The sequence below is a fragment of the Amblyomma americanum genome, chromosome 8 (genome assembly GCF_052857255.1).
Source record: "Amblyomma americanum isolate KBUSLIRL-KWMA chromosome 8, ASM5285725v1, whole genome shotgun sequence".
NCBI lineage: Eukaryota > Metazoa > Arthropoda > Arachnida > Ixodida > Ixodidae > Amblyomma > Amblyomma americanum.
In genome coordinates this window covers 8,792,944-8,818,557 of record NC_135504.1, presented here as the reverse complement: position 1 = coordinate 8,818,557, position 25,614 = coordinate 8,792,944, and the positions used below count along the sequence as shown (strand labels likewise).

General features: G+C 45.8%; 1 protein-coding gene across 1 annotated transcript; it reads left to right on the top strand.

The window, feature by feature from the left end:
• Positions 1–1,454: 1,454 nt before the first annotated feature.
• On the top strand, positions 1,455–3,702 carry LOC144100886 (uncharacterized). The gene has a single exon (XM_077633794.1). The coding sequence runs from the start codon at positions 2,079–2,081 to the stop codon at positions 2,574–2,576; it is 498 nt and encodes a 165-aa protein (XP_077489920.1). The 5' UTR covers positions 1,455–2,078; the 3' UTR covers positions 2,577–3,702.
• The last annotated feature ends 21,912 nt before the right edge of the window (positions 3,703–25,614 follow it).

Below are 25,614 nucleotides of genomic sequence, written 5' to 3'. Positions count from 1 at the left end.
ACTAACCAACTGAGAAAAAATTGCTAGCGCTCAGCTTCTGAAAGTGTTTCAATGACTTCTTCCATATTATTTTTACCAAAAAGTTTTATGTTTTCATATTCAAGCTCTTCGGAAGAATTTAAGACAATAAAATGAGAAAAGTTTCATGTCTGAATATTGCCTAGCATGTGGCCTCACCTGTGTGCACAATAAACGATGCAAAAATACTTCTGCGGTAGAAAATGGCAAAATATGGCAGCATAACTTATACATCTAACGTTATACAGCGAGCGAAGCAGGGCTGTACGAGCCTAGACGTCGTGCAGAGAATAAGAGTGCTGAGCCCAGCTAAGCAAGAGAAAAAAGTACGCTATTTGCGCATGATGCCGTCCCAGGAGGTGGCTGCTGTATAGGAGCCCATCTTACCGTTAAAACTTGCTATCTAGGAAGCTCAACAGAAGCGAGTAGAACAAACACGGAGGCAGTGACTAGCAAGAACAAAGCAGACATGAAAGCTATTGTATCATGCATATCCGGAGTGCTTCACTCAGGTGCACATATCACATGGTTTAGGTCGACACTTCAAGCGAAAGAGGCAAAGCGGTATTACAAAAACCAAGTGTTTCATCCGAAGGACTTTAAAATTAGTTCAACGTCCGTTCATGCGTGGCTTTCACTGTTTTCTTGAAGAATGCGCAATACTCGGCCCTCTAGGAACTAAGTAAGTCAAAACAGAGGCCGCTTAAAATAGTAGCAACGTAAGACCCAATGTCCGACTATCCCCCAAGAATGAAAATGCAGTTCATGAAGAGAGTTTTAGTTTTTTTGTGCCCCAGATCTGGCCTCATTTAAAATGTTGCAACAGCTATTACGCTTGGATCACCGACAACCAGGTGCGTGGACTGTAGCTTGTGTGGGAATAGGTCAGAGTAGCCTAAGCACTGTGTTACAAAGTCGAAAAATATGTGTCGCTCGATTTCAGTGAGTACGTAGAGAACCTCGGAGCACTGCAACCACAATGACAAAACAGAGTTAGGTGACCTCTGGGCAGTTCTATGAAGTTTTAGCCCAAAATAGTGACGTCACAAATTGGCTCGCTGATGGTGGCTCACTCGGAATGCTACCGCGTACTACGTTTGTGATCCCACGTGATCATCACTTGAGTTTGCCCCTGCTCGCGCTCACTTCGTGGTCTGTAATAGGGGAATATGCTAATGAGAAACATTAGCATCCATCCAAGCACAGGCATACGGCTACAAAGGAAAGCTATACAGGTTTCACGGAAGCTTCGTACGTGAAGGAAAATTAGTCCTGCTCCGGGGTACGAAATCGGCACCACTGCCTGTCCGGGGCAGACGCTCCACCAACTAGGAAGGCTAGCAGATGGTAGGGAGAGAGTGAAGTGAGCAACAACTCCAAGTGGGAATCATGCTTGTTTAGCATGCTTAGGATAACCCCTCAGGGTGGAGCAGATATGTAATAAGAGAGCTCCTTACTCATTAGCGAATCTCTACCAGGCGGTGGGTGCGGAATCACGTAGGTGCTGTCGGTACCATGTGGTTGTGGATCGAGGCTGTTCTTGTGGCGCCTCTCACAACAGCAAATTAAAATATGTAAAGCTCCTCCTAGGGGATTTTCATAAATATTGAACAAATGTCCAGCTGGTTTACTTGCAAGAATGGGAGCTATAAGTATTCTATGCTTATAAACCCGCCCAGCTGACTGGCCAGCGCGGGCCACTGGAATGAGTACTGTAAATACGTAGAGAACAAACTTTGTTCGAAAAAGCGAGGAGGCCCACATGGACAGGCGGCAACACCTGCCGGGGAACGAAGAAACCAGTTGTATAGAGAACCGGTTATGAGCGTAACTGTGCATTGGAGCGTGAACCTTGCTCTTAGAATGCTCGGTTAGAATTCATACTCAACCAAAGGAAAAGAGAACAGGAACAGCCAGTCCACGAACAGTGTCGGGACCTGTGGTGTCGAACTGCATATTGACGAACAAAAGTTTGCCTTCCATTCCTTCTTCCAACTCTTTATCGCTGCCTTCACTGTATTCACTCTGATACCTGCGGTGACGTCCTGCAGCCTCCGGGTATGCTGTCCCGGAGGTCGTGCCGTGGTCGCCAGACGTCGGGAGGCGATGATGACCCGTCCCGGTACGCGGGAATCTCGCCCTGGCGCTACGGCAGCGTCATCTTCCTCGGCTTCTTCCTCAAGCTGTCCGGCATCCTGTTCGTCCTGGTGGGCTTCAACTCATCCGCGGCGGGCCTCCGCCTCCTAGGCTTCGTCCTCATTCCCGTCGGCATCGTCGTCTTCAGCGGCGGCGTGCTCTGGGCGGCCATGGAGAGCTGGCGTTACCGCGTCGCCATGATGGCTATCCACGCCCTGGACCCGCTGGGAGCCTCCGGTGTGTTCCTCAACGGCACCTCGGTGAGCTCGGTGTCGGTGAACGTCCCCGCTTCGGCGAGGAACGGAGTGCACTCGGCGCCACCCGTGGATCCCGACGGTCCTATGGCCGGCCTGGAACCGGTGCAGTTCAGCAAGTACCCCGTGGCGCTACCGGTGTACACTGGAACTGCTCCAACGTCCTGATCGGGAAGGCAGTCGCACCGCGTCGTGGTTGTGCCACCGAATGCAGTGTGCGGACCTTGAGGGCGTGTGCGAAGACTATCCTAACTAATTATGGGTTTGCGGCGGCGATTGTCATCTGCCGCCGCCTTACTGTGGTCGCTGTGTAAATCAATGCAACCTCGTCTTTGACACTTATTCACTCCAAGACTTCTCAATTTGCGCCATATTTAAAAATTCTCGGTTGTCAGGGTGATTCCTTTTTGATCTGACCAAAGTAAAGAAGATTCCAAAAAGTATTTGAACAGCTTACGCCGAGGTGAAGTACGGAGAATTTCTCTCAGTATGCTGCTCAAACCAAGGGGCGGATTTAAGGATAGGCCATGTTTGGGGTGGAAGACAAATTGTAGCTCCCTGTTTTTCGGCGAGAAAAGCTCAAGAAGTGCATAGCATGAAGAAAGCAGACCACCTCCTTCCTCCCTCCGCAGCCACCTAACCCAATGTTTACCCATAGTCCTTCCCCTGCTCAAACCCAAATACGTTTCACATGAACAAACACACCAAGCTTTCGTATAGATGACATGCAGTAAATATGAGTCCCCATGGTCATGTTAATGCGGTAGAAGCAGCATGCTATAACTTGTTCGTCTAGAACTACTGCACATGATGCCAATATTCCGGTTCCGTTGAACGTGGGGCCTTTTCCGACCGTCAAGAAGGCATTTAGTGATATTTTCACGACTTTACATGTGAACTCACTGGTTATTGTGAGTTATAATAACTATACGGGAGCAACTCCACTGCGCTTGGCGCCGGCAGTGAACAGCACTGCCCGTATGGCCGGTCTGGAACCGGTGCAGTTCAATAGGTATCGCGTTGGACAACGTGTGCGCACTGAACCTCTCCGGCGACACGAAGAGAAGGACCGCATCACGCCTGAGTGGTACCAACGAACCGCAACGCGTGTGAACCTAGTGTGTTTAATACCTTCATCTGTCATTTCATGTGTGTTTGCGTGTCAGAGCGTTGCCGAATATTTAATCTGCAAGTTCTACGAAATTATGCTTCGCCCCCTACTACTGGATTTTATCGTTGTGATTGGCCCATGACCGGCTTCGTAAACTCAATGCGTTTAGTATATATAGTATGGACGAAGCTCAACTTTTTTTCATTTATTTAAGCAAGCTTACTCATCTTTCACTTCATAGTTTTTATGCCCTGAGGCAGTAAACATCGCTTTAAAAAAAAATAGAGTCGTGCGGTGAGACACATTACCGGGCATTATACACCGGACATAGTCTCACCGTACGTCTCCGTCCATTCTCTCTTTACTAAACGCATTCAAACTGCAATGCGGTACCAACTAGTCCAGTTTCTCACATTGATGACCGGCTTAGTTACCTGTGAGTCCACATACCAAGCATAACTAGCCGCACCTGTAACACGAGGGGGTGAAGTGACGGAAACATGGAGTAGATGAGTTGGAAGTGATGGATAAAGTCCTTTTTGTGAGTACTCCAGAGTGACCTACAGGATAACATTCTGACCTAGATGCCCCTCCCCTGCCGTATGCACCTTTTATTGATTACCTTTCAAAAATCTTTGGACAGATCAATGGTGAAACAAAGCCATGGGTCACGTATACATGACTGCGTTGCCGAAGTTTCGTGAAGTCGTGTTGCCCTCGGCTGCATCATCGTTGAAACCTTCAATACACTACAGATTTGTACTTTCTGCGTGCTGGCCCATCGGGCAAGCAGCCTCCAAACGGCAAACCTGGCATGAAGTGTATGTACATTGTGCTGGATTCATTATATGTCAGGCAAGCGACCTGTCGATTCCAATACAAGCAAGTTTTGCTGTCTCGCCCAGACGCACAAACGGCTAGCCTTTGTGAGCGCGCCTTGACGTCGCCCGAAGAGTTTGCCAAAAACCGTTGTGCATGACCAAGTGTGTTCAATGCAGAAATGTCACTGTTGTCAGAGCTCTGGAAATCAATGTGCAATGCAGTGTATACGCAAGTAGGAAGGATGCTGTGCACATTGCGTCACTTGTGTGGCTGTTCCGTTTCCTGTGGTTTGTCTGTACTTTTTTTTTTTACTGATACAACCTACTTCTGCACAGAATGTCAAAGTGATATATTTATTGCTGCTTGGGGACTGCTTGGGGTTCCGCGCCAAGCAGAAGAACCATTATCTCGACCTATTCAAAGTAGCAGGCGTCAGAGTGAATACAACGCTTCCAAGGCCGATAAAGGTGTAAAAATGAATGTCAGCAGCGAAGATACCAACCGACAATGTGTCACAACTCTGCGTCTGCGATTTTATAAGGTTTTCGTCGACACACCTTTTGCCGCTTCGCAGCAAAATCCCACAACGCACTGAGGCAAAAAGATTGAAATAGTGCTTGCTTCTCAATTGAAGAAATTAAATCAATCTGTTGTGATTAATTCACTCGTCTGCCATGATCTTCTGCGCCATCTATCGTGCATTCTTAAAGCTCGTTTGCGAACTATAGGGAGTGCAAGTGGTATTGTAGCACGTTTTTGTAGAATTATCTTATTTAGTAGCTTTTTTTTCGCTTGCATCGAAGCGCGATTCAACGGCATTTTCTAGGCTGCAAGAATGAATCCAAGAGGTCAGCAGCCGGACTGCCATGTTATATTAACTTTCACAGTCACAGCTAACCAACATGGTTTCAGAGGAAGGGCACGCTAAAAAAAGTACGGTTTCTATGAATTTTTCTACGTCATCTTGGAAGCCAGTATTATTAAGATGTAAAATCACATTTCTGTGCGTCTCCTGGCTGCTTAAACGAGTCGTAAATCGCCACTGAGCCCTGACTGCCATATATGCTCACCAGCAAATCGCCCGTCATAATTTTGCAGCACTATAGCCCAACAGCCGCAGTAGCTAACTAACCTTACATTGTTTTCGATATACATAAACAATTCGATATCTGTGCAAGTACTTGTTCTCTTCAAGTGGACGGCAATGAAGACTAAAATCATGGCTTCATTTTTGTGTGTAATTATACACATGAGGGTAGAGCTAAACTTCACCGCACAGGTGACACACGTTTGACTCTGCAAGTGTGTGTCGCGGTCGTGGACTGCTGTACCTTACGAGTGCTGCACGGTATTTGTCATGTTTAGGGGTCACTGCAGTGTGTATAGAAGGCACTTGCATGAACGCGTGTATGCATCTGTGTATAAACATGTCATCAGCCAAATAAAGAGGGTTATTGCTCTGTTCACCTAAGATGGTGTTCGCGGTTATTCAGCTATTGCCATGCTGCTAAAGCCTCACCAACCAGATTTCACCGCAAAAGGTTTCTAATCGCATGTTGATTGCGCTATTCGAATGGTCACATTGTTAATTGTCGGACAGTTCGTAACTGGCTCAGGGGCTTTTCACCTTAATTTAAACAGAGATAGTTGCTCGAGGAGCTGTTTCCAAGGCGAGCGGTGTCGTTGCTTGCACCGGTGTTGAGTCTGTGTCCACTGTGATTATGACGATTACGATGTCGTAGTACGTTGTAACAAAAAAAAGTTCCGCGTTCTTCTACCGCTAAAGATAATGATAACCCCACTACGCACCACAACGTGGCTCCAGCGACGGCTATCGCCACGGAGATGACGGAGAGTTTGCCGTCGATACGCGACACCAACGCGGCCTGACATGCGGCACCTGTCTACGACACATGCAATTACTTCATTCGCCAGCTGCCGCGTCGGAGCGGCGGCGCTTACACGCGCTGTCGACAGATGCCGCATGAGTCGCTGGAAATATTTTCCTAATAGCGCACTTTCTCAGCAAGCTGTCGGATTTGAAAGAAACCTGGCTTTCGTCGGCTCTTGTTCTGTAGTACAACAAGCAGCTTCGGGGTACTCAGTCAATTCCCGTTTGTAGCGCGTATAGGCTTCCGGTGGTGGACCAGCGTACTTGGTAAACATGAAGATATCTTGCGTTAACGTTCAGATGAAAATGAGAAAAGCAGTTGTGACAGTGGCGTCAACAGAAGCTTGTGCACCACTGCACAGTTTAGAGGGCATCAAAGACACAGTGGAAAGTCCATGCTCCAGCAGGATCTTTTAGAAAAGGTGTTTACTCGTCGTGCTGGCAATATTAGGTTGACAGTACGATACACCTCATACATGCCATCAGCATTGGAGGGGGTGTATATACCCTATCCAATGCTGATGGCGCGACATTTGAATTTGAAATGAATCCGACATTTTGAAAACTTACTCTACTGACACTGAAGTGAGGGAAACTTCTTCCGAAACACTGACCAGGTCTACAAATGGTTATGGAGTTGCTAGAGAGTTTTCAAGGCGTTTATGAACGTTACTGAGCTCTTTGTAGCCATGGAAAGAGTGCACAGGTATTGGTTCATATTATGCTCAATATGAACGAAGAAATTCCACAGCGTGTCCTTGCCCCCCCCCCCCCCCCCCTTGCCCTTGTTTAAGGTAACCAAGAGGGCATAGCCATGGTTAACCTCCCTGTCTTTCCTTTCTCTCTCTCTCTTTCTCTATGCGGATGGCAAGAGACGGCTGCAACGGCACAGGGCTGCGGCGCAAGTCGTCTTCCTAAATTACATTTATTGTGAAGTGTCGCTGTGGAACAGCTTTGGGCAGTGTGACGCAAGGAGAGTAACGTCAGTAGCGAGCAACAACGTGAGGCTCTTTTTTGATTTCGCCGTGCGCCGGAAGTTTTTGAGCCCGGCAGTGAAAATCAGAGCCCTGTGTGGGAAAGCACGCTGTGTGAAGTAAACGAAATCCTTTAGGGTGTGCTAATTGTGTGAGAGCAATCACAGAACTCGGAAGCGTTATCACGTGGCATTGTTGTTTTCAAGCCGGTATCTGCATATCGGACTTTATCCAGTGTCTGTGACGTCACCTTGGTGTGTCGTAATCGGAGGCGTACTACCATCTAGTGGGCTGTTTAAAGAAGGGCACGTGTAACGTGAGGGCCTCATGACCTACGTAGCTACCGTTGGCGCCGTCGAAGGGCTGTTGTCCTACAGGTTGCGGCACAGCTGTCCTGGTCAGCTAACAGTTCGCCCCGTTGGGCGGCGAAATATTTACCTGGGAGATTTCTTTTTCTTGTAAATTACGCTGCCCTTTGTTGGCGAAGGGATAACAAGAGCCAGGTGAGACCTGTATTTGAGGGAGCACTTCAGTCAACTACTCAGCAGTGAGGGAAATCGCAAGAACTCGTATGCAAAATCTTCCTGTCAAGTCGAAAGTCGATGGTCAGAAGACTGTGTAAGCCCACTTTGGGCTTTGGCTCTCTGCCCCCGAGATCACTGTATTTGGATCTTGGAAACAAAACTGAACCGAATTAAACTGAATTGAACGCGACACACGAGGAGTGGTTTAATGTTGGCTAGTATAGTCATACATGCGCGCCCCTATTCCTTTGTACAGATTTCTCTCAGGGGCGTCATGCACCGTCGGAAGCATTCAATAGCGGCAGCATAGTGACATCAACAATTGTGCTCAAGCTGCATGAGCGTTAAGACGTTTTGGCGGGCTAATTGGCTATGAAGCACCATGAAGTTAACAGCGCAGTTTGAGACCCAACCAAGGGGTGGGGGGGCGAAGAATGAGCATATGTGTGTCTCAGATTGCGCTGTTCACTTCAAGATGCTCTATAGATGGTTGCCTCAAAAGGTGACAGTTTCACAAGGCAGCTAGCGGGTTGTGGGTTATGAGGGCTTAACGTCCCAAAGCGACTCAGGCTATGAGGGACGCCGTAGTGAAGGGCTCCGGAAATTTCGACCATCTGGGGTTCTTTAACGTGCACTGACATCACACAGTACACAGGCCTCTAGAATTTCGCCTCCACCGAAATTCCACCTCCACGGCCGGGATCGAACCCGCGTCTTTCGGGTCAGCAGCCGAGCGCCGTAACCACTGAGCCACCGCGACGGGTCACAAGGCAGCTAGCGGTACACTGTTATCCTTTATTGCATCATGTGCGCACCAACTCCGCGTACTCGTCGGTATATGGCTGTACAAAATACATCGTTATATTCCTATAATTTAGCGCAAAAGCACAAAAAGATATTCTCCTTTCGCGCTAAATGATATGAATATAATATCAAATTACCAGCTAGCCTAAAATTTGACACTTTTGAAGATTCACAACACCTTGTCACCTTTGTGCGTCAATTGAGAGGTTGTGAGGGTTGTGCCCACTTTTCTGCAAGAAGTGTGAGACACTGCTGTGCAAATTAGAAGATGGAACGTGCCATTGGATGACGTCGCTCGCAGTGTGTACCTAAGGGCTCGCGAACAGAGCGGCGCGTAGTGGAAAAATGCTCTCGCGGCTTCCAGATTGCACTGTCATTATGAGACAATGGTAGGATAAACTTCTAACGCGACAGCGTTAAGGGTGCTGCGTCGCAGAAAAGCCGGCGATGTCGTCAGCTTCTAAAAATGCACGAAGTCCCCAGAGGAGTGATGTAAAACGGCCACCTAAGTCACGTGACCTTTTGAGGTCCTTGGAGTAAGAGCCGAAGCCCCTCTCTTAGGGCGAAATCAATTCCTATAGAATCTAGTACGGTCGGGGTTGCACAACCAGGCTTGGTGGAAGGGGACCCCTGGTCGTGCCTCTGTTAGGCATCCCTGTCTCAGAAGGTCGGAAACCCGGCAAGCGCCTAGTGGCAGCGGGAGTAAGCTTGAAGGCCGAGGGCCGCACATTCGGCTAAGAGCGAGTGCTCCCCCTCTAAGGAGGCCTGAAAATGAGCTTGTCTCAGTAAGCATCATTGAGCAAAACCCACGCTGTCCCATCCCATTTCCCTAAACCCATCCCTTCCTACTACCCCTAGGGGACACCAGGGAGTTTCCCTGGGCCCGCTCCCCCGGCTATGGAGCCGCCAGTGTAGCAACCCCCTACCCCCTTCCATTTTTCTATTTTGCACTTCAGGTTGTGCCAAGCAAACTTCTGTCCCTCGGGACCAGTTCATTTATAATTACCATTGAATTAAGCCTGCTATGCTTAACGGTACAGGCAGGGCACCTATTATTTTTCATTCCTTTTGTTTCCCCAACACAAGATGTCAACGCAACCTGTCCAACGGATTGTGAGCAAACTGCCAACTGTGACAGGTGGCACTTAAATCAATCACTTGTAGCGAGAAGTAGCTCGCTAAGAGCAACTCGAGTCTCACACGCCCCACCGGAGGCTGTGTTTGAAACCGCCACCTGCCGAAGCAGTGGCGCATCGCTTAACCGCTGGACCACGGCGCCAGGAGTGGTATGAGGACTCCCACTGATCTATGATTGTAACTCGAATGACCAAATCCGCATATATGGGCATTAACCGATTAACGCTCTCGCGCCATACCCTTACGGCGCAGCTTAAGTGTCACCTCCAGTTTTTTTTTTTCTGTTTAGTGGCACAGGTGAAGTAATTGCGGACAGACCCACTGTAAAGCCAATCCTTCCAGCGCATCAACAGCATCAGCCAAGTTCCAAGTGCAATGGATAACAACGCGCGGATTGCATATGTTGCGAATAATTTCATCCGCTTTGAAACCGTGCACGTAGCGCTGGCGTCAGAGCCGCTGTAAACAACGTGAATAACCGCGCCAGCAAGGTCCGCGTCTGCCCTTTAGCCTTTGCCGTCGTCGACTCGGCAAAAAAGAGCAGTTTACTGCAAGCCGCTGTACCTTTATTCTGGTATTAAATATAAATCAACAGAAATGTGCTTCAGCTTATATTAGGCTTATCTTCTATGACAGCGTCAGTGTTTGGAAGTCGATATTTGCTTACTGCCTTCGATAGGCTCTCTTTTTTGAGAGACGTCACTTTGGTGACTGCATCGAAAAACGTAGCTGTATTTCCCTCTTTTTTTTTTTAACTTCAGGCGCACTTGCGCCAAAACATAATTCTTGAAAAATTTAGCGAAGACAGAAAAGCAGGAACAATGCAATTAACAAAGCTTCTCTCGCGTACAAGAACTTCGTGATTAAACGGCATGGTTTCCAATTAAGACCGATATCAGACACTTTCTTTTTTAGATTTTGTCCCCTGATAAACCAGCGCAAGATTTAGCTTTCTCGATGTTACGGCAAAGCTTTGAGGCAAGCTACAGTCCATGATAAGCGGTAAAGTTCGTTTGGATGCACAGGCAGATGCAGAGTAGGCGCTCCTGTTTGGTTTTGTTTTTATAATAATAATAATCTTTATTTCACTCTTAAAAGCGAGGGAGTGCGGGAAAAAAACTGACAATTTGGCTTGACTGGTTCCCAACTCCCCAGGGTGCAAATTAGACAAATTGCACAAATTACACAAAATAGCTTAGTAAGTGGAGCGACTCCCGGGCAGGTGATGCTCTCAGATCCGTGCCTCGGGCCAGGATAAGTTTTTCTTTAACTGCAAATATTATTCCTTTTCTAGCTGTATTGCTGTGTTCGGGTGGGTGTAAACGAGGAATTACTCCTTTATCCATGAGCAACTGCAGGAGGAATAAATATCCCAGTAAACTCCCGTTATCCTTAGTAAGTGCAGCTGGGGATATTCTATTATAGCAAATTACCTAGACTCGTCACACCGCGTGACTTACTACAGCCCTCGATTACACGTCATGCCTCCAATTAACCACTCTAACAGCCTAACAGACATCACAGGTATTCGGTGCTGCTCATGTCCTGTTCATATCCATCTCTCTGTTTAGTTTCATTTCAATCCATTTTAACTTTGTCTTCCTTTTAGGGAGCGACGGGTGGGGGGGGGGGGGGGGGGTGACAATGGCAAACGCCTGTGAATACAGCTGGAGATGGGTCCTGTCATCCCACAGGTTGGCAGCGCAGCGGTTTATTAACACAATGCTGAAGAAAATGCAACACAAACACAACTATACGAACACGATCGATGCACATACAATGCCATTCAGTGCCTGTACAAATGCAGTACTTTTCCAGATTGCAATGAAAGCACATTCAAGTTGGGCTTCCCATAGATCTCGTACGCAACAAAATAGAAAGGACAAACAGCGAGCAATAATTCAGGTTCGGCCGGGAATGTCAGCAGCGCCCATCATGCACTGGAGATAACGACGCTGCAAGAGCAGTTTCAAGCCAGGCTCCTCTCTGGCTACACTCGGTTTGCGGAGTCACCCGCGTTGCCCTCTTCGTCACTGTCAACATTGCCTGTTAATTGTTGCCAGCTTGAAACAGGCTGTTCAGGAATCCGATGACGCGCAGAAAGCGCAAGCTTATCGACGGAAAAACCCATCCCACTCGAAGAACAACGGCGTGAATTCCCGATCACCGTCGTGATAAAGCAGCGTCGAAGACCAACGCAAAGGCAGAGCCGGACTTAGAGTGCAGGTGGCCAAGGGTTATTCATTGACTCATTGACCGATCGATTGATTCTTTGAGTGAGTAAGTGAGTGAGCGACAAATTTCGTGGCTGATTAAAAGACTGACTGACTAAAATGAACTGATTGATTGATTGATTGATTGATTGATTGATTGATTGATTGATTGATTGATTGATTGATTGATTGATTGATTGATTGATTGATTGATTGATTGATTGCTTACTGACTGACTGACTGACTGACTGACTGACTGACTGACTGACTGACTGACTGACTGACTGACTGACTGATCGGATGTTAAACCGCTCCTTAAGTCAGCTCAGAGCACCTGCCACCCATTAACGAATAAGTTTATTCTTTTCCACAGCATAGAGAGAAATCCGCCTGCTAACACAGCGAATCTGCTCGAGTTGAACCGAGAAATAATCAAGAGTACAACCACCTCGTTAGGCACGCACTTCTGTCAGAAAGGTCTGCTATCACGACGACCGCACAAACAGGGAGGTTAGAGCGTTACAGAGTGCTGCTGTACTTGGAACGTGAAAGAATGTGCGCGTCTTTATCTCCGGCCGACTTGTTTTTCGCACAGCTATCAGCAACCAAAACACGAAGTGAATAAATTTTTATACCGCTGGAATTATGCTAGTATATTTCAAAGCCTTTATTCTATCATATTCCGCTACGCGGTATGCAGTCATTGTTCTTTGTAATGTGAGATATCGCGGACTCAGTGCGTGCGCCAGTCACTGATGAAATATGTAGTCTCTAAAGAGACTGAACGAAGGTAGGTCTCCTCTCAGGCTCTGAAATTTACACACCTCATGAAAAGAAAACCTCTTTTCTACCTATGCATCGCCTGGAATCAAAGCTCTTAATTCTTATTACCTGTTTGTCACAAATTCCTGCTCAGACAGAAACCAATGCACTGCCAGAATTGAAGTACATCAAAAGTTTGAAACATCAACGATTAATTACAAATTTGACACTTAGCTCGAACGAAATTCCCACAAAACTTCCTGTTAAAATCACACATCATGTGGAACCCTTAGAAAAACTTCTTTAGACAGTCTATAGACTGTCCATATATAAAAACTCTATAAACTCTCTATAGACGAACCCTAGAGAACAGTCTATAGGCAATACATATCCTATAGACATTCTGTAGACAACCTATTAATGTATGGCCATAACTTTTAGTAGACTTTTGTTTATAGATGGTCTATATACTATGAATACTCAAAAATAAATATAGGAAGGCAATAGAGTCTATGAAAAAGTCTATAGAGTTTCTATAGACCGTTTTTATAAAGGAAATCTTCATGTGAATACCGATTTCGGAGCCTGTATTTGCGAGCCTATTAACGTCATCATTTGCCGTGAGCTTCCAGTTGCGGTCACCAGATGGAATTAGTGACGCTTCTTCTCATTCTCTTCCGCCGGTGTCGCAATGCTTTACGATGTACTGTCGGGGACAAAAGTCTCCAGGACGCATGCCCTGGAACGAAAGCCGATAGCTCCGTTATTAGGCAGGTGATTAAAGCCAAACTTGCGGAAGTTATAGTCGGACTCACGTGCTCGAATGGGGTGCAGTAAAAGCGGACGTTCGTCGACAGGCGTGACACCTATCGACCTAGACCGCTTTCTCTGCGTCCCGTAGACTTTTGTCCCCGATAGCACATAAGCCATTACATGCGCTCTGGAGGCTGTGCAGATTTAAACAAAAACTGATTGTGGGAAAGAACGACTGACTGTCACTTTTGTATTATCGCATCATTTAGTTTATATCATATGATCTCAGATATATGTCAACAGCAACGTTTACGCACGCTGTTTGCATAGGTTGTTTGACGCTCTCTGCTGTTCACGCAATTAGATCACAGCTCCAAGTGGTAAAATTCAAACTGAAATAATTTCGTCGACTGTTGTCGCCCTAAGCGGTAACCGTCAATCGCAGTACGATATCTGTTTTGTTTTGCGAAAGCGAAGAACCACAAAGCTAATGCTCTTCTATGAAAGTCATTGCCATGAAATCCATAATTTTTCGGCTAAAACTAATAATGATAACAATGATTTATTTATTTCTTTATTTATTCAATATACCCCTAAATGCCCTCTTTCGAGGGTATTACATTGGGGGGGGTGGCGTAGTGTAGAGTGCCTATAAAAACCTTCAGGAACAATGAAAAGTTAGTGCAATCAGCAGTCTCGTTTTAACATGTAAGTATAAATTTAACAGATTCGACTGAATATATCAACACATGAGACTGAGTGAGACAATCAGAATACAATCATTGACAGTCAAAAAAAAAAAGAATAAGGCACAACAAGAGAAAAAAATGCAAAGGTGTGAGTTTTTAAGCACAAAAAGAACAAGCAACAATCGCAAAAGCATGGGAACATAGAATTACCCAATAATATAGAAAATTTTGAAAAAAATTATTACCCACCGTTTTTTTTAATACCAACGTTGCTCTGTATTGAATCATGGAATTTCGAAGCGTTAGTTTCGATGCAGGGTATGTTGCTGGGCTAGTTGGTAGTTGTCGAGCATCATGGAATAGCAGCGCTGGCAGACAAGGACACGTAGAGATCGCACACAATTGCGCTGAACTGTCAACTTTGTTTTGAACATGTCTGATCCGTGCCTTATATTTAACAGAAGGGCAATAGCACGCAAACGCATCTACTGCACAGATATGAAGGGGACAATCTCTAAGTAGCCATGTTTTGATAATACATTCAGGGAGTGCTCGATCCCGACAAAAAGAAAACCAGCACGAAAAATCGCAAATTGGTCAAGGCTGGGTCAAGACATGCCAAACGCCAACGCAGCTAACACGGTAACCAGGAAGAAGCGAGGCATAAACATAAGTGAGAAAAAAAAAACGAGGCATAAAAACAAGCGAAAAAATTGGCATAAAGACAAGTGAATAATTGCATAGATGGGGCAACAATTAACACTGCAAAAATTCGTGAAAAGGAAAAAAACGTATAAGAAGAATGCAGGCCAAAAATTAAATGAGGCTATAAATAACAAAATACATTGTGGGGCTAGTTGGTGAAGCATAGTTTCTCGAAGTTATTTATAGTGCTACAAAAAAAAAAACAAGGACACAGGAAGAAGTACACAGCGCCCGTCCTGTGTACTTCTTCCTGTGTCCTTGTTTTTTGTAGCGCTATAAAGAACTTCGAGAAACTAGGCTGTAAATAAAAACAGGTAAAAGAAGGCTTTAATGAGGCAATGACAACAGCCAAGAAATTCAAAGAGGCTCTGAAAGCGGGTAAAAGGAAGAGGTAAATGAGGCAACAATTAACAGACCAAAAAAAGAGATATGATGAGAGCTGAGATGGGTGAGTAAAGGGTTTAAGGTGGATTCAAATGCAGTACAATCATACTGACCCAGACAGGTATGTGATCTCTTTTTCTGGGGGGCTACTGAAGGCACGCTAACGAAGCCTGCTTTCAGGTTGTCAATGATGGCTGCTTCAATTACTTCCCGAGTCAACTGGTTTTTGTTTTTTTGCCAAGATGCTGGTGTTCGCAAAGATTGGAGGGTGGCTCTTGCAGGGTGAGCAGTCACGACAATGGATGGCCAAGTCGCTTGATAAAAGATGGCCAAGTCGCAAGTTGCTTGATAAAAAATCAAGAACTTGGCCATCCATTGTCCTCGAAAAGACCTCCCCTCAAGAATTGGCAAGTCTTCGATTCCCAAATAAGCACAGGCCTCCAACCTTCGCCATAAACCCATCCGCAGCGTTAGCGAAGGCGCCGCCCATCCAACTTATCTCGCCCTCGGCTTCTTGGCGTTTTATTTCTTCGTCCTCGCCCCGCGTCCACTTTTACGCCTTTCTGACCCCTTCCGTGCCCGTACGGGTGCTCGCGCATGCGCAGTCACGGCTGCAGCACTCTCGCCATGCCGGCTAGGAAGTACGGCGGGTGAGCCATCGACGGGCTCTTGCCAGGCGATGCCCATAAACGCGCGAGAGCGGGAAGCGGGATGGGGAATACGACCGGGTTTTTTTCCGCTCCCAGTGACCGCGGCAGGGTCATTTCGAGCTCGCTAGGCGCCAGTCGCGCTCTGTAATTTCCCCTCGCCTGTAGTCCGACTCAAAAGAAAAAAACCGACTGAGGAAGTGTCGCGTTGACAGCCGACGTCCCTACATGCTTCGGCAGTGGAATGTTCTAGCATAGTGGAGGCGTACTACCGCAGGCGTATACCGGGCTAGTCGGTCGCACTGTGCGCAAGCGCAGAAAGAACCCGGCTGTAACGCCATAGGTCTACGTTAGTATACGTCTCCGCTGTTCTGTCTCCGGTAACACCCGCATCAGCGAGGATTCGCGGCTATGCAGCGCCGTTGGCGTCATTGACAGGTATTAACTAGATACTCCATGACGTCACATCACGTCAGCACTCTCGGGCCAATAACAATGAGCACCTTCCTAGCAGCGCTTCCTCAAAGACGCCACACAGCCTTAAGACCGAGGAAAAATTGTTTCTCTCCAGTCAGCATTTCTGTGACGCCATAACATCATGTGACCGTCTTCTAATCGTCTTCTACATCTTCTAGTTTCTGTGCGGTCGTTACACCACTCCATCATAACATCAGGTGGTCTTGAAAATGACGATGGCGGTCTCCGTATCCGATTACTGCTTCCTGCCAGACTTATAACATGAAGTGAAAACATTACGACCCATGGCAGCAGGTTTCACTCGTCTGTAGTTGCTTGCTCTGTGACGTCATGGCATCACCTGAACACCTTCCAATCAACAATGATGGGCTCCTTTCCAACCACTTTTATGTTTGCCCAGCGGCGTCGTACGTTACGTTACCTCATTTCTCACATCACGATGCGTTCAACTGCATGCAGCCAGTCACACTTGGTTTATGGCTGCATAAATTAACGCGAAGACTTTCTGTAGCAATGAAAGCGGTTATGTTCCGACCTAAAAAATTTCATTTTCAGGAATTTTGACGAAAGGGAAGTATTCGCAGAGTTTTAGAAAATTTTAGGAACCGAAAAAGTTTTACGTACTTTTTCAAAACTGAATGAGTTTTCAAGCTGCTCCAGGGAAAAATGGACCGAAATAGAAAATTTGGGGTCGAATAGAGTAATAATAATTGGTTTTTTGGGGGAAAGAAAATGGCGCAGTATCTGTCTCATATATCGTTGGACACCTGAACCGCGCCGTTAGGGAAGGGTAAAGGAGGGAGTGAAAGAAGAAAGGAAGAGAGAGGCGCCGTAGTGGAGGGCTCCGGAATAATTTTGACCACCTGGGGATCTTTAACGTGCACTGACATCGCACAGCACACGGGAGCGAATTTTAGGTTTCGGCATGAAACATCAGTGACTGAGAATACGTTTCTCTTTAGCTAAAAAAAAGGAACAATTCAAGCTTCGGGCAATCCATCTGTATGTTGAAACACGATTTGAAGCGGAACATTTTGCTGCTGTGAAAGAATATATCTAGAGCCGCCGCGGTGGCTCGGTGGTTATGGCGCTCAGCTGCTGACCCGAAAGACGCGGGTTCGATCCCGGCCGCGGCGGTTGAATTTCGATGGAGGCGAAATTCTAGAGGCCCGGGTACTGTGCGTAGTCAGTGCACGTTAAAGAACCCCAGGTGGCCGAAATTTCCGGAGCCCTCCACTACGGCGTCCCTCATAGCCTGAGTCGCTTTGGGACGTTAAACCCAACAAAGAAACAAAGAATATATCTATCGTTGCCACCACTTCACAAACTGGAGCGAGAGGTCATGCAATGTTGCTACTGTGGAGCAATTGCCGGCAGATTCCGCAAGGCTAACCTCACCAGTAGCCCGCAACAGCCTCAACCTCAGGTCATGCAGTATTTTTGTCTGTTTCTTTTTGTTTCTTTCTTTGCGTCATTTCGATTTCGGCCTTAATGTTCCTCATACGGGTATCTCCGGTGTCGAGGGCCGATCGTCGAGACGTACAAAGCACTCGTTAGGTTACAGCCCCGCGACGAGTCTTCTAAGCTATCTCTATTTTGTTTGCCCATAGATTACCAGAAGCAGCCAAATGTTAGCCACGATGCTCGATCCTGATGTGTGCGCACGTCGATGAAGTGACATCTCGAGCACTGTTTTCAGCTGTCTGCCCATTCCTCGATATATTTTTCCAAACAATTTTAGCACACTTCACGCTTATTCCAACAAGCGCGCCGCAAAATCAGAATAATTAATGATAATTAACAATGTTTTGCGCGTGTACCATAACTGCCCATGTGTCATGAGTCCCGCTGTGCAGGTTCTTTGTGGATCTGGTATTTGTGCGCAAGCACAAATATCAGTACACGACCATTCGCATATTTCTCGGTAATCTGGACTGTTGTTTAATTAAATGACTGGTTGATCGATTCAGCATTTAAATAACGAACTGGCAGGTGTAAAGTTACGAGACAGCAAGGGAGCAGAAAGGATCAAGGAACAAACGTGCCAATTACATCCTAGTCGTAGCCAAGCAGAAGAAATGGGCATGGGGAGGGCGCGTTATGCAAACGCAAGATAATCGATGTTCGTTAACAGCAGCTCGTTAAAAGTAGGCAAGGATAGCAGGGGAATGCAGAAATTCAGATGGGAGGATGATACTATGAAGTTTGCGGTGATAAGGTGGCCGGAGCTGGCACAGGGCAGAATTCATTGGGGACAAATGGAGCCTGCCTTATAGTCCTGCAATGGACATAGTTTGAGGCGGTGATGATGATAATGAAGTGGTTAAATGCGTGACTTAATTACGGGCATATGGAATGGCTGATTAACTGGCAGATTGATGAACTAAATGATTTACTTACTTCTCTACAGATTGGTTACTTCACAAATTGAATGACTCACTTACTAATTAGGCGGCTAACTGATGAACTGACGAGAGATCGATGAATGATCGATCGATTGACTGATAGCTTAATAAAGCGTTATTAGCGCATAAACGCTTGCATGCGCTATCTATGAGTATTCAAGCTGACCAGTGGCACGCGTTACGGGACGCAACTGACTTCCTCATCTTGGTATTAAGATCACTGGGACTTAGGACATAGCACACTTGACCAGACTGAACAGACAGTGCCACAATTGTAAAGCCAATTAGAGAAACCCGCCATAGACACCTATTCCTGCTTGGGACCCTTACAAAAATTTTAGACAGTCTATAGACTGTTCATAAACTTCTATCTAAAAAGTCTATGGACTCTCTATAGACAAACCCTAGAGAAGTCTATAGGCAATACAAATTCTATAGACAGTCTATAGACAATCTATAGATTATGGCCATACACTTTTAGTAGACTTTTGTTTATAGACAATCTGTCGAATATGAATAGACAAAAAGAAATCTATAGGAAGGCAATAGAGTCTATAAGAAGTCTATAGACTGTCAATAGAGCATTTCTGTAAGGGGAACGTCCCGAGACACTGTAGCACACGGCTGTGTGTAGACTTTGCAGGCACACTACAAAGACAGACATACTTTTTTTGTTGTGCACAGACTATCAAGTCCACGTACGCAGGAATACGTTGTTCGTTTCCAACCGTGCTGGTAGTGTTGCTGCATTCCTGACCCGTTTGCCTCTTTTTGCTCTTTTGCATTGTTGACCGCTTGCCTCGATTGTATAAGACGAAAGGGTCAACAATGCAGCAAGCACGGCATTTCATCCCGGGAAGTTGTTTATGAACGTTGTTTCTTCAATCTATCCGCGGATCCATCCTCGGAACGCTAGTAGTTTTCTTCTATCTGTGGTCAAAAGTTCACCGCATTGGTGTTCGATGGCAGTCGTAACTGCTCAGTGCGAGCGGGGGACAAGCTTCAAAACAAAGATTTTGCTACGTACCGAAAGATTAGACCGTTCCCATGAGTATGTTCATAACAGTATCATACAATACTCCACAGTTGCCTCAGCATTACTATCAAAAACACACCCCATTGGTACAGTACTGCAGTCTCAGGTACTTGGTACGAACACAGGAAAAACTTTCAAAAGAGAAAGACTTTGCCACGCATCGGAACGGCAGACCATTCTCATCAATATGTTCATAAAAGTATCTTACAATATTTCGCAGTTGTCTCACAATTAAAACTGATGTCCCTAAAAGCTGCACTAGATACAAGGTCCGCCACGAGTGTCAACAATTCGTTTCATGTCCTAGAGGACTAGAATACAAGGGGCCACTTTCATGTCTGAAAGCGTATGTAGAGCGTGGCAGGAAACGTATACATCACAGACTCAAAAGCAAAAACACGCTAGTACACTAACTCATTTCAACAGAAAAAAAGGCAGACGCCGACCAAAGGTTTTTGTCAAAACAGACGTTTCGTCTTCCATACGGAAGCCTTGTTCACTAAATTTTTATTGTAGAACCGCGACGCTTAAATAGGCTTCAATAATCGTCCCAGGCATCTTGCATAGGTTGGCGGGAGATTGCCGATGTTACGATTAAGTCTTTTTTCGGTGGTCTGAATCACCAAGGACTCGAGATACTGGCGTGAAAGCCAGTTCTTTTCTTTGGCGATGATAGAAGCCATTTCCCAGCAGATATCATGACCTGCCGATACGGCGTGCTCCGCAAGTGCGTTGGAAGTGACTTTCTTGTTCCCGCCCGCAAGTTACGGCACGAGCTCGTGAATGTCAAGGACAAACTAAAGAAAGAAACATTTCCGGGTGTTGTGTACAGAATCCCCTGCACCAAGTGCGACTATGTTTACATCGGCGAGAGCGGGAATTTTGAAAGGCGTCTGAAAGAACACATGTCGGACGTGAGGAACAAGAAAGTCACTTCCAACGCACTTGCGGAGCACGCCGTATCGGCAGGTCATGATATCTGCTGGGAAATGGCTTCTATCATCGCCAAAGAAAAGAACTGGCTTTCACGCCAGTATCTCGAGTCCTTGGTGATTCAGACCACCGAAAAAAGACTTAATCGTAACATCGGCAATCTCCCGCCAACCTATGCAAGATGCCTGGGACGATTATTGAAGCCTATTTAAGCGTCGCGGTTCTACAATAAAAATTTAGTGAACAAGGCTTCCGTATGGAAGACGAAACGTCTGTTTTGACAAAAACCTTTGTGCGGCGTCTGCCTTTTTTTCTGTTGAAATGAGTTACTTACTACCCGACCAGACGAGATTTCGTCAGACCTTAGATTTCGCGTTAGTACACTACCTAAGCAACCAGGAAGCTTGGCTGGCTATTGTCAGGCATACAAGTGTGCGGCACATTTCTCAAACACTGTCGTCCTGGCAAACTCTTTGTCATGCGTACCTGTATCATTCATCGAACTGAGATAAGAAAATATCAAGCACGTGTAAAAAGCTGTCAGTAAACTGGACTGGCATCCAAAGACAGGGAGGGACAAAGACGTCATCTTTATTCATTCTGAACTGTTTGTTGTTTTCAGCTCGCAGCTAGGGTGAAGTGTTTGTGGTTCATTGCTTCTGTGTCTACGCCCTTTGTGTTTAGTGTTGTGTTTTTTATTCGTAAGTTAATACTTCTGGGCTTTAAATCGCCTGTGTTGATTAGTATGCTAATCTTCGCCATACATTCACATAGGTTTAGCTTTCACAATGCAACTATAAGTCATCGACGTTTTTTATTGTTTCCTTTCCTTGTGTGGTCTTGAAATGGAGCCCAGGTACTTGACCACGTGTAGCTGCGGTAGCTAAAATGCATTAAATTATCAATACTTCTCGATAGGGACAAAAGCCAAAGCCACATCGCCAACATCCAATGGGCCCGTCACTAGGTTAGCAACGGGTTATCTCCACTCTTCTCTCTTCCGCTTCTGGCCTGAGTCAACAAGGTTGCAGAAAGCCAAGAAATGCACAGCGCCCACTTCGTCAAATTTCTTTATCGCCAGCCTTATCTGCGATGTCGTCGTGCTGTAGCAACTAACGGTCTTTCTAGGAGGCACTTGTGCACTGCCGTGTTACCTCAAGATATGATAAACCTAGCAGGCTGCTCAAATACGTGAAACAACGGTCATCTGCGGAGATCATAAGCCTGCAGAAGAAGGGGCAGTCTGAGGCAGGCCGTGAGATTCGGGCAGCAGCAGCCAAGGATTCGACCACCTGTGCCAAGTAGATACAGGAGATCCAGATCGCTAGAAAGGCGGTAGCAAGAACTACATATTCTCGCGTATTACCTGCCAGCTGTTTGTTCGTTAGCATTATAATTTCTAAAGACATCTACATTTCCTGTAAATTGTCTGTTTTTAGCAGCCCATGCATGCTTGATAGAAGCCGTGTCTTGCCTATTCAAAAATGTTACCGCCCTGAATCGGGTATTGTGCGGTTCCCCGCGGAACATTTAATGGTTAATAAACGAAATATGATGGTGAAAAGAATGCTTGGAAAACACACAGCAGTCACTCTGAAGTTAGTAGCAGCCTACGGGTATGCGCAAGCAAAATAGGGTGCAACGGATGCATAGTGCGAGTACGTTACCTTTGGAGCGAACATCGAAGGCTGACTAAAAAGCTACAAATTGGAATAAAGGAGGCCCAGAGAGCTGTGGAAAAGAACATAGCAGCTGTAAAGCTGACACAGAGAAAGATCACAGTGCAATAGGGGACAATAAAAAACCCCGGTAAACCCCTGTAAAACCCCTGTAAAAACCCCGGTTGGGGTTGACAGTATGTTAAAATAAACACACGAGTTGCTGATCATCATCACAATCAGTATAATCGGGAGTTGCCGATATCTTCCCACAAATTGAGAGTAGGAAATGCACTTGACCAGCAAATGCAAAGAGAGAGAACGATAGCCCATATTATGTTAAGATAGCAGCATGGACACTATATTGGGGAGTGAAATGTAATCTCAACGAAGTTTACAGAGATAGTGCGGTTGAGGTTGGCGCAGCACAGGCGTTGTTGGAAGTAGGCAGAACAGGTTTCCGCCCTTGTGCTGACTATAAGTGGCTGGTAATGATGACGGCAATAATGAAGATAGTAATAGTATTATGGGGATGATAGTTAAAAGAGCAGGTACACGGCAGCGGCAATATGAAATCGAAGACATGGCTATTCAACCATTGATCACTCCGTCAGTATGATTTACAAGCATTTTTTTTCATTTTCTTTCAAGGTATACCGGGTGTTTCAGCGAACAATTTCACAAATTTTCAATAATAGGTTTTTGGGGATAAAAATATGGCTTTTGCGGTTAGTATTACCAGCGTTGGCGGACACCAAAAAAACCGGTGAATCTTCTTATGTGGTAAGCTTAAGAAGACTGATAAAACCCTCTCTCTCTCTGATAAAAAGTGATATGGCCAGTACTAACGACCGCCCACAAATCTCTAATTGCAATAAGGTGCCTAACTTCACTAGTTAAAAAGTTAATTAATAAAAATTAGTTAACCAGCTTACTACATTTAGACGATTCACCGGCTTACTGGCGTCCACCACTACTGGTGATACTATGCCGCAAAATCCATAATTTTACACCAAAAAAACTATTTTTGAAAATTTTTTAAAGTGTTTTCTGCAACACCTGGTACTTTTCTCATGGGGAATACCGGTAAAGTGTCATTCATGATCTGAGACTACCTGCAAAATACGCTGCATCATATTCTTATTATTCTAGTCATTCCACTGTTGTCCGTATCTACGGTCGCAGACTGCCTTGGGTGGATGTACACCTTTACCACTTCCAGCGTCTCGTTACCTATCGTAAAGTGCTGCGTCCTGCTGAGGCTGTAGAATATTGCTTCAGTTTTCTGCATATTAAATTTTAGACCTACCGTTCTGCTTTGCATGTATAACTACTTCATTGATCATGATTTTTAATTCGTCCCCTGAGTTACTTAGCAAGGCAATGTCATCAGCGACTTACAATTAACTGAGGTATTCTCCATTAACTATTATCCCTAACTGTTCCCGATACAAGTATCTGACTACCTACTGTAAACACTCGATGCAGAGCTTTGGAGAGAGAGTGCCTCCGAGCATGACACCCTTCCTTATTCGGATTTTATTGCTTTTTTATTGAGGACTATGATGGCGGTGCAGCCAGCACTGATATCTTCCAGTATTTCTGCAGAAGCCTCTTTTACACCCTGATTATGTAATACGTGAATGACTGCAGAGTTTTCGACAAAGTCAACTGCTTTCTCGTAATCAATGAAGGCTATATATAGGGGTTGGTTATATCCTGCGTATTTCCACTTCACGTGATTTATAGTGTGAATGTGGTCTACTGTCGAGTAGCCTTTACGAAACACAGCCTGGTCGTTTGGTTCATTGAAGTCTAAGGTTCTCTTGATTTTATTAGCGATTACCTTAGTGAACACTCTGTAGCAACTGACAGTAAGCTGATCAATCCGCAATATTCCAACACCTTGACGTCCTCTTTCATATGGGTTAAGATAAAGTTAGCGTTCTTCAAAGGCTCCGGAATGGTCGAGGTCATGAGGCATTGCATATAGGGGTGGTCACTTTTTCTAGCACAATCTCCCCTCCGTCCTTCAAGACGTCTGCTGTTACCTGATCCTCACCAGCTGTTTTACCCTTTTGCATTGCTCTTGAGGCTTTTTTTTACTTCCTCTTTCGTTACCGCAGGGATGTGCAATTGCTCAGAAATAATGCCTCTTTCATTATCGTCCATAATGCTTCGGCTACGGTGTATAGTCAGTCTGTCAGGCGCAAATACGTGGGGAAAACTTATTAATCCCCCTATTTAAACCCCACAGCCTCGAACCTCACGCTGTCACGGGAACATTCAAAGTAATTCATTCACATCTAGCGCGTGTCCTGTCTCTTACTCTTACTTTAGTCCCTGCCTGAGTTTGCGCTAGTCAATATGTTTCACTGATCACACCAGTAGCGAAATCCCCCAGAGGGACCATGTTTGAAAATCAGGCTCAATCACTTGTTCATAACTCGGAAGTTAGCTAACTGCATGCCACGTTACACGTGGCAACCAAACTGTTCAAGGATTCAAACATGGAGGAAGGAACGAAATTAGATAACGCCGTTACGTCACATTTTTTGAAGCCCTGTCGCTAGTTGGTCGCCGCCTACGCGCGCTTGCGCATGCGCAGCAGACAGCGCAGCACATGCTGCAGCTGCGCCCGAGGTTACTATTGGCTGCGCCGCCGGCCAAAGACTTCCCGTAGTCCTTGCGAAGACACCTGACTTCCGGCACATTTTTTTCTGAGCAGCTTGGTTAGCGAAGGCCCTTCTTAAGCTTTCCTTCCTACATTGATTCAAAGTTTGCTCACAAATTATGGTTATGAGGATGATTGGCCTGATAATGATGATAAAAGCGCTAATGATCAATGTTAAATCAATTACTTCAGTTAAGAGATATGAAAAATAGTTAAAAGAAAGTTTCAAGATTTCGTCGATAACTGACTGCACAGCTGGTCAGCAAACCTCCAATAATTGGACCCAAGTCACGGTGGAACTTTGATAAGGAATTCAGTAATTACACCATAAGAAATGTGTCCAGGTCGTGCTCGTGATTAGTTCATGTTGGAGGAATTAAAACACACGCGCACAGCACTGTGCTGGCTCCAGCTGTAGCGAACACAGTGCTGTGCGCGTGTGTTTTAATTCCTCCAACATGAACTAATCACGAGCACTACATGGACACGTTTCTTACGGTGTAAATAGTTTGTATATATTACTTCTCCCCCTGTCCTCTCTTCCTGCCTCCTCACCTCTTTCATTTCATTTCTCCATTCTGCCTGCTATCCTTTAATTCCGCTGCCC

Excerpts from the sequence above, each read along its gene's own strand:
- LOC144100886 (XM_077633794.1), top strand. The coding sequence starts at position 2,079 with ATGCTGTCCCGGAGGTCGTGCCGTGGTCGCCAGACGTCGGGAGGCGAT.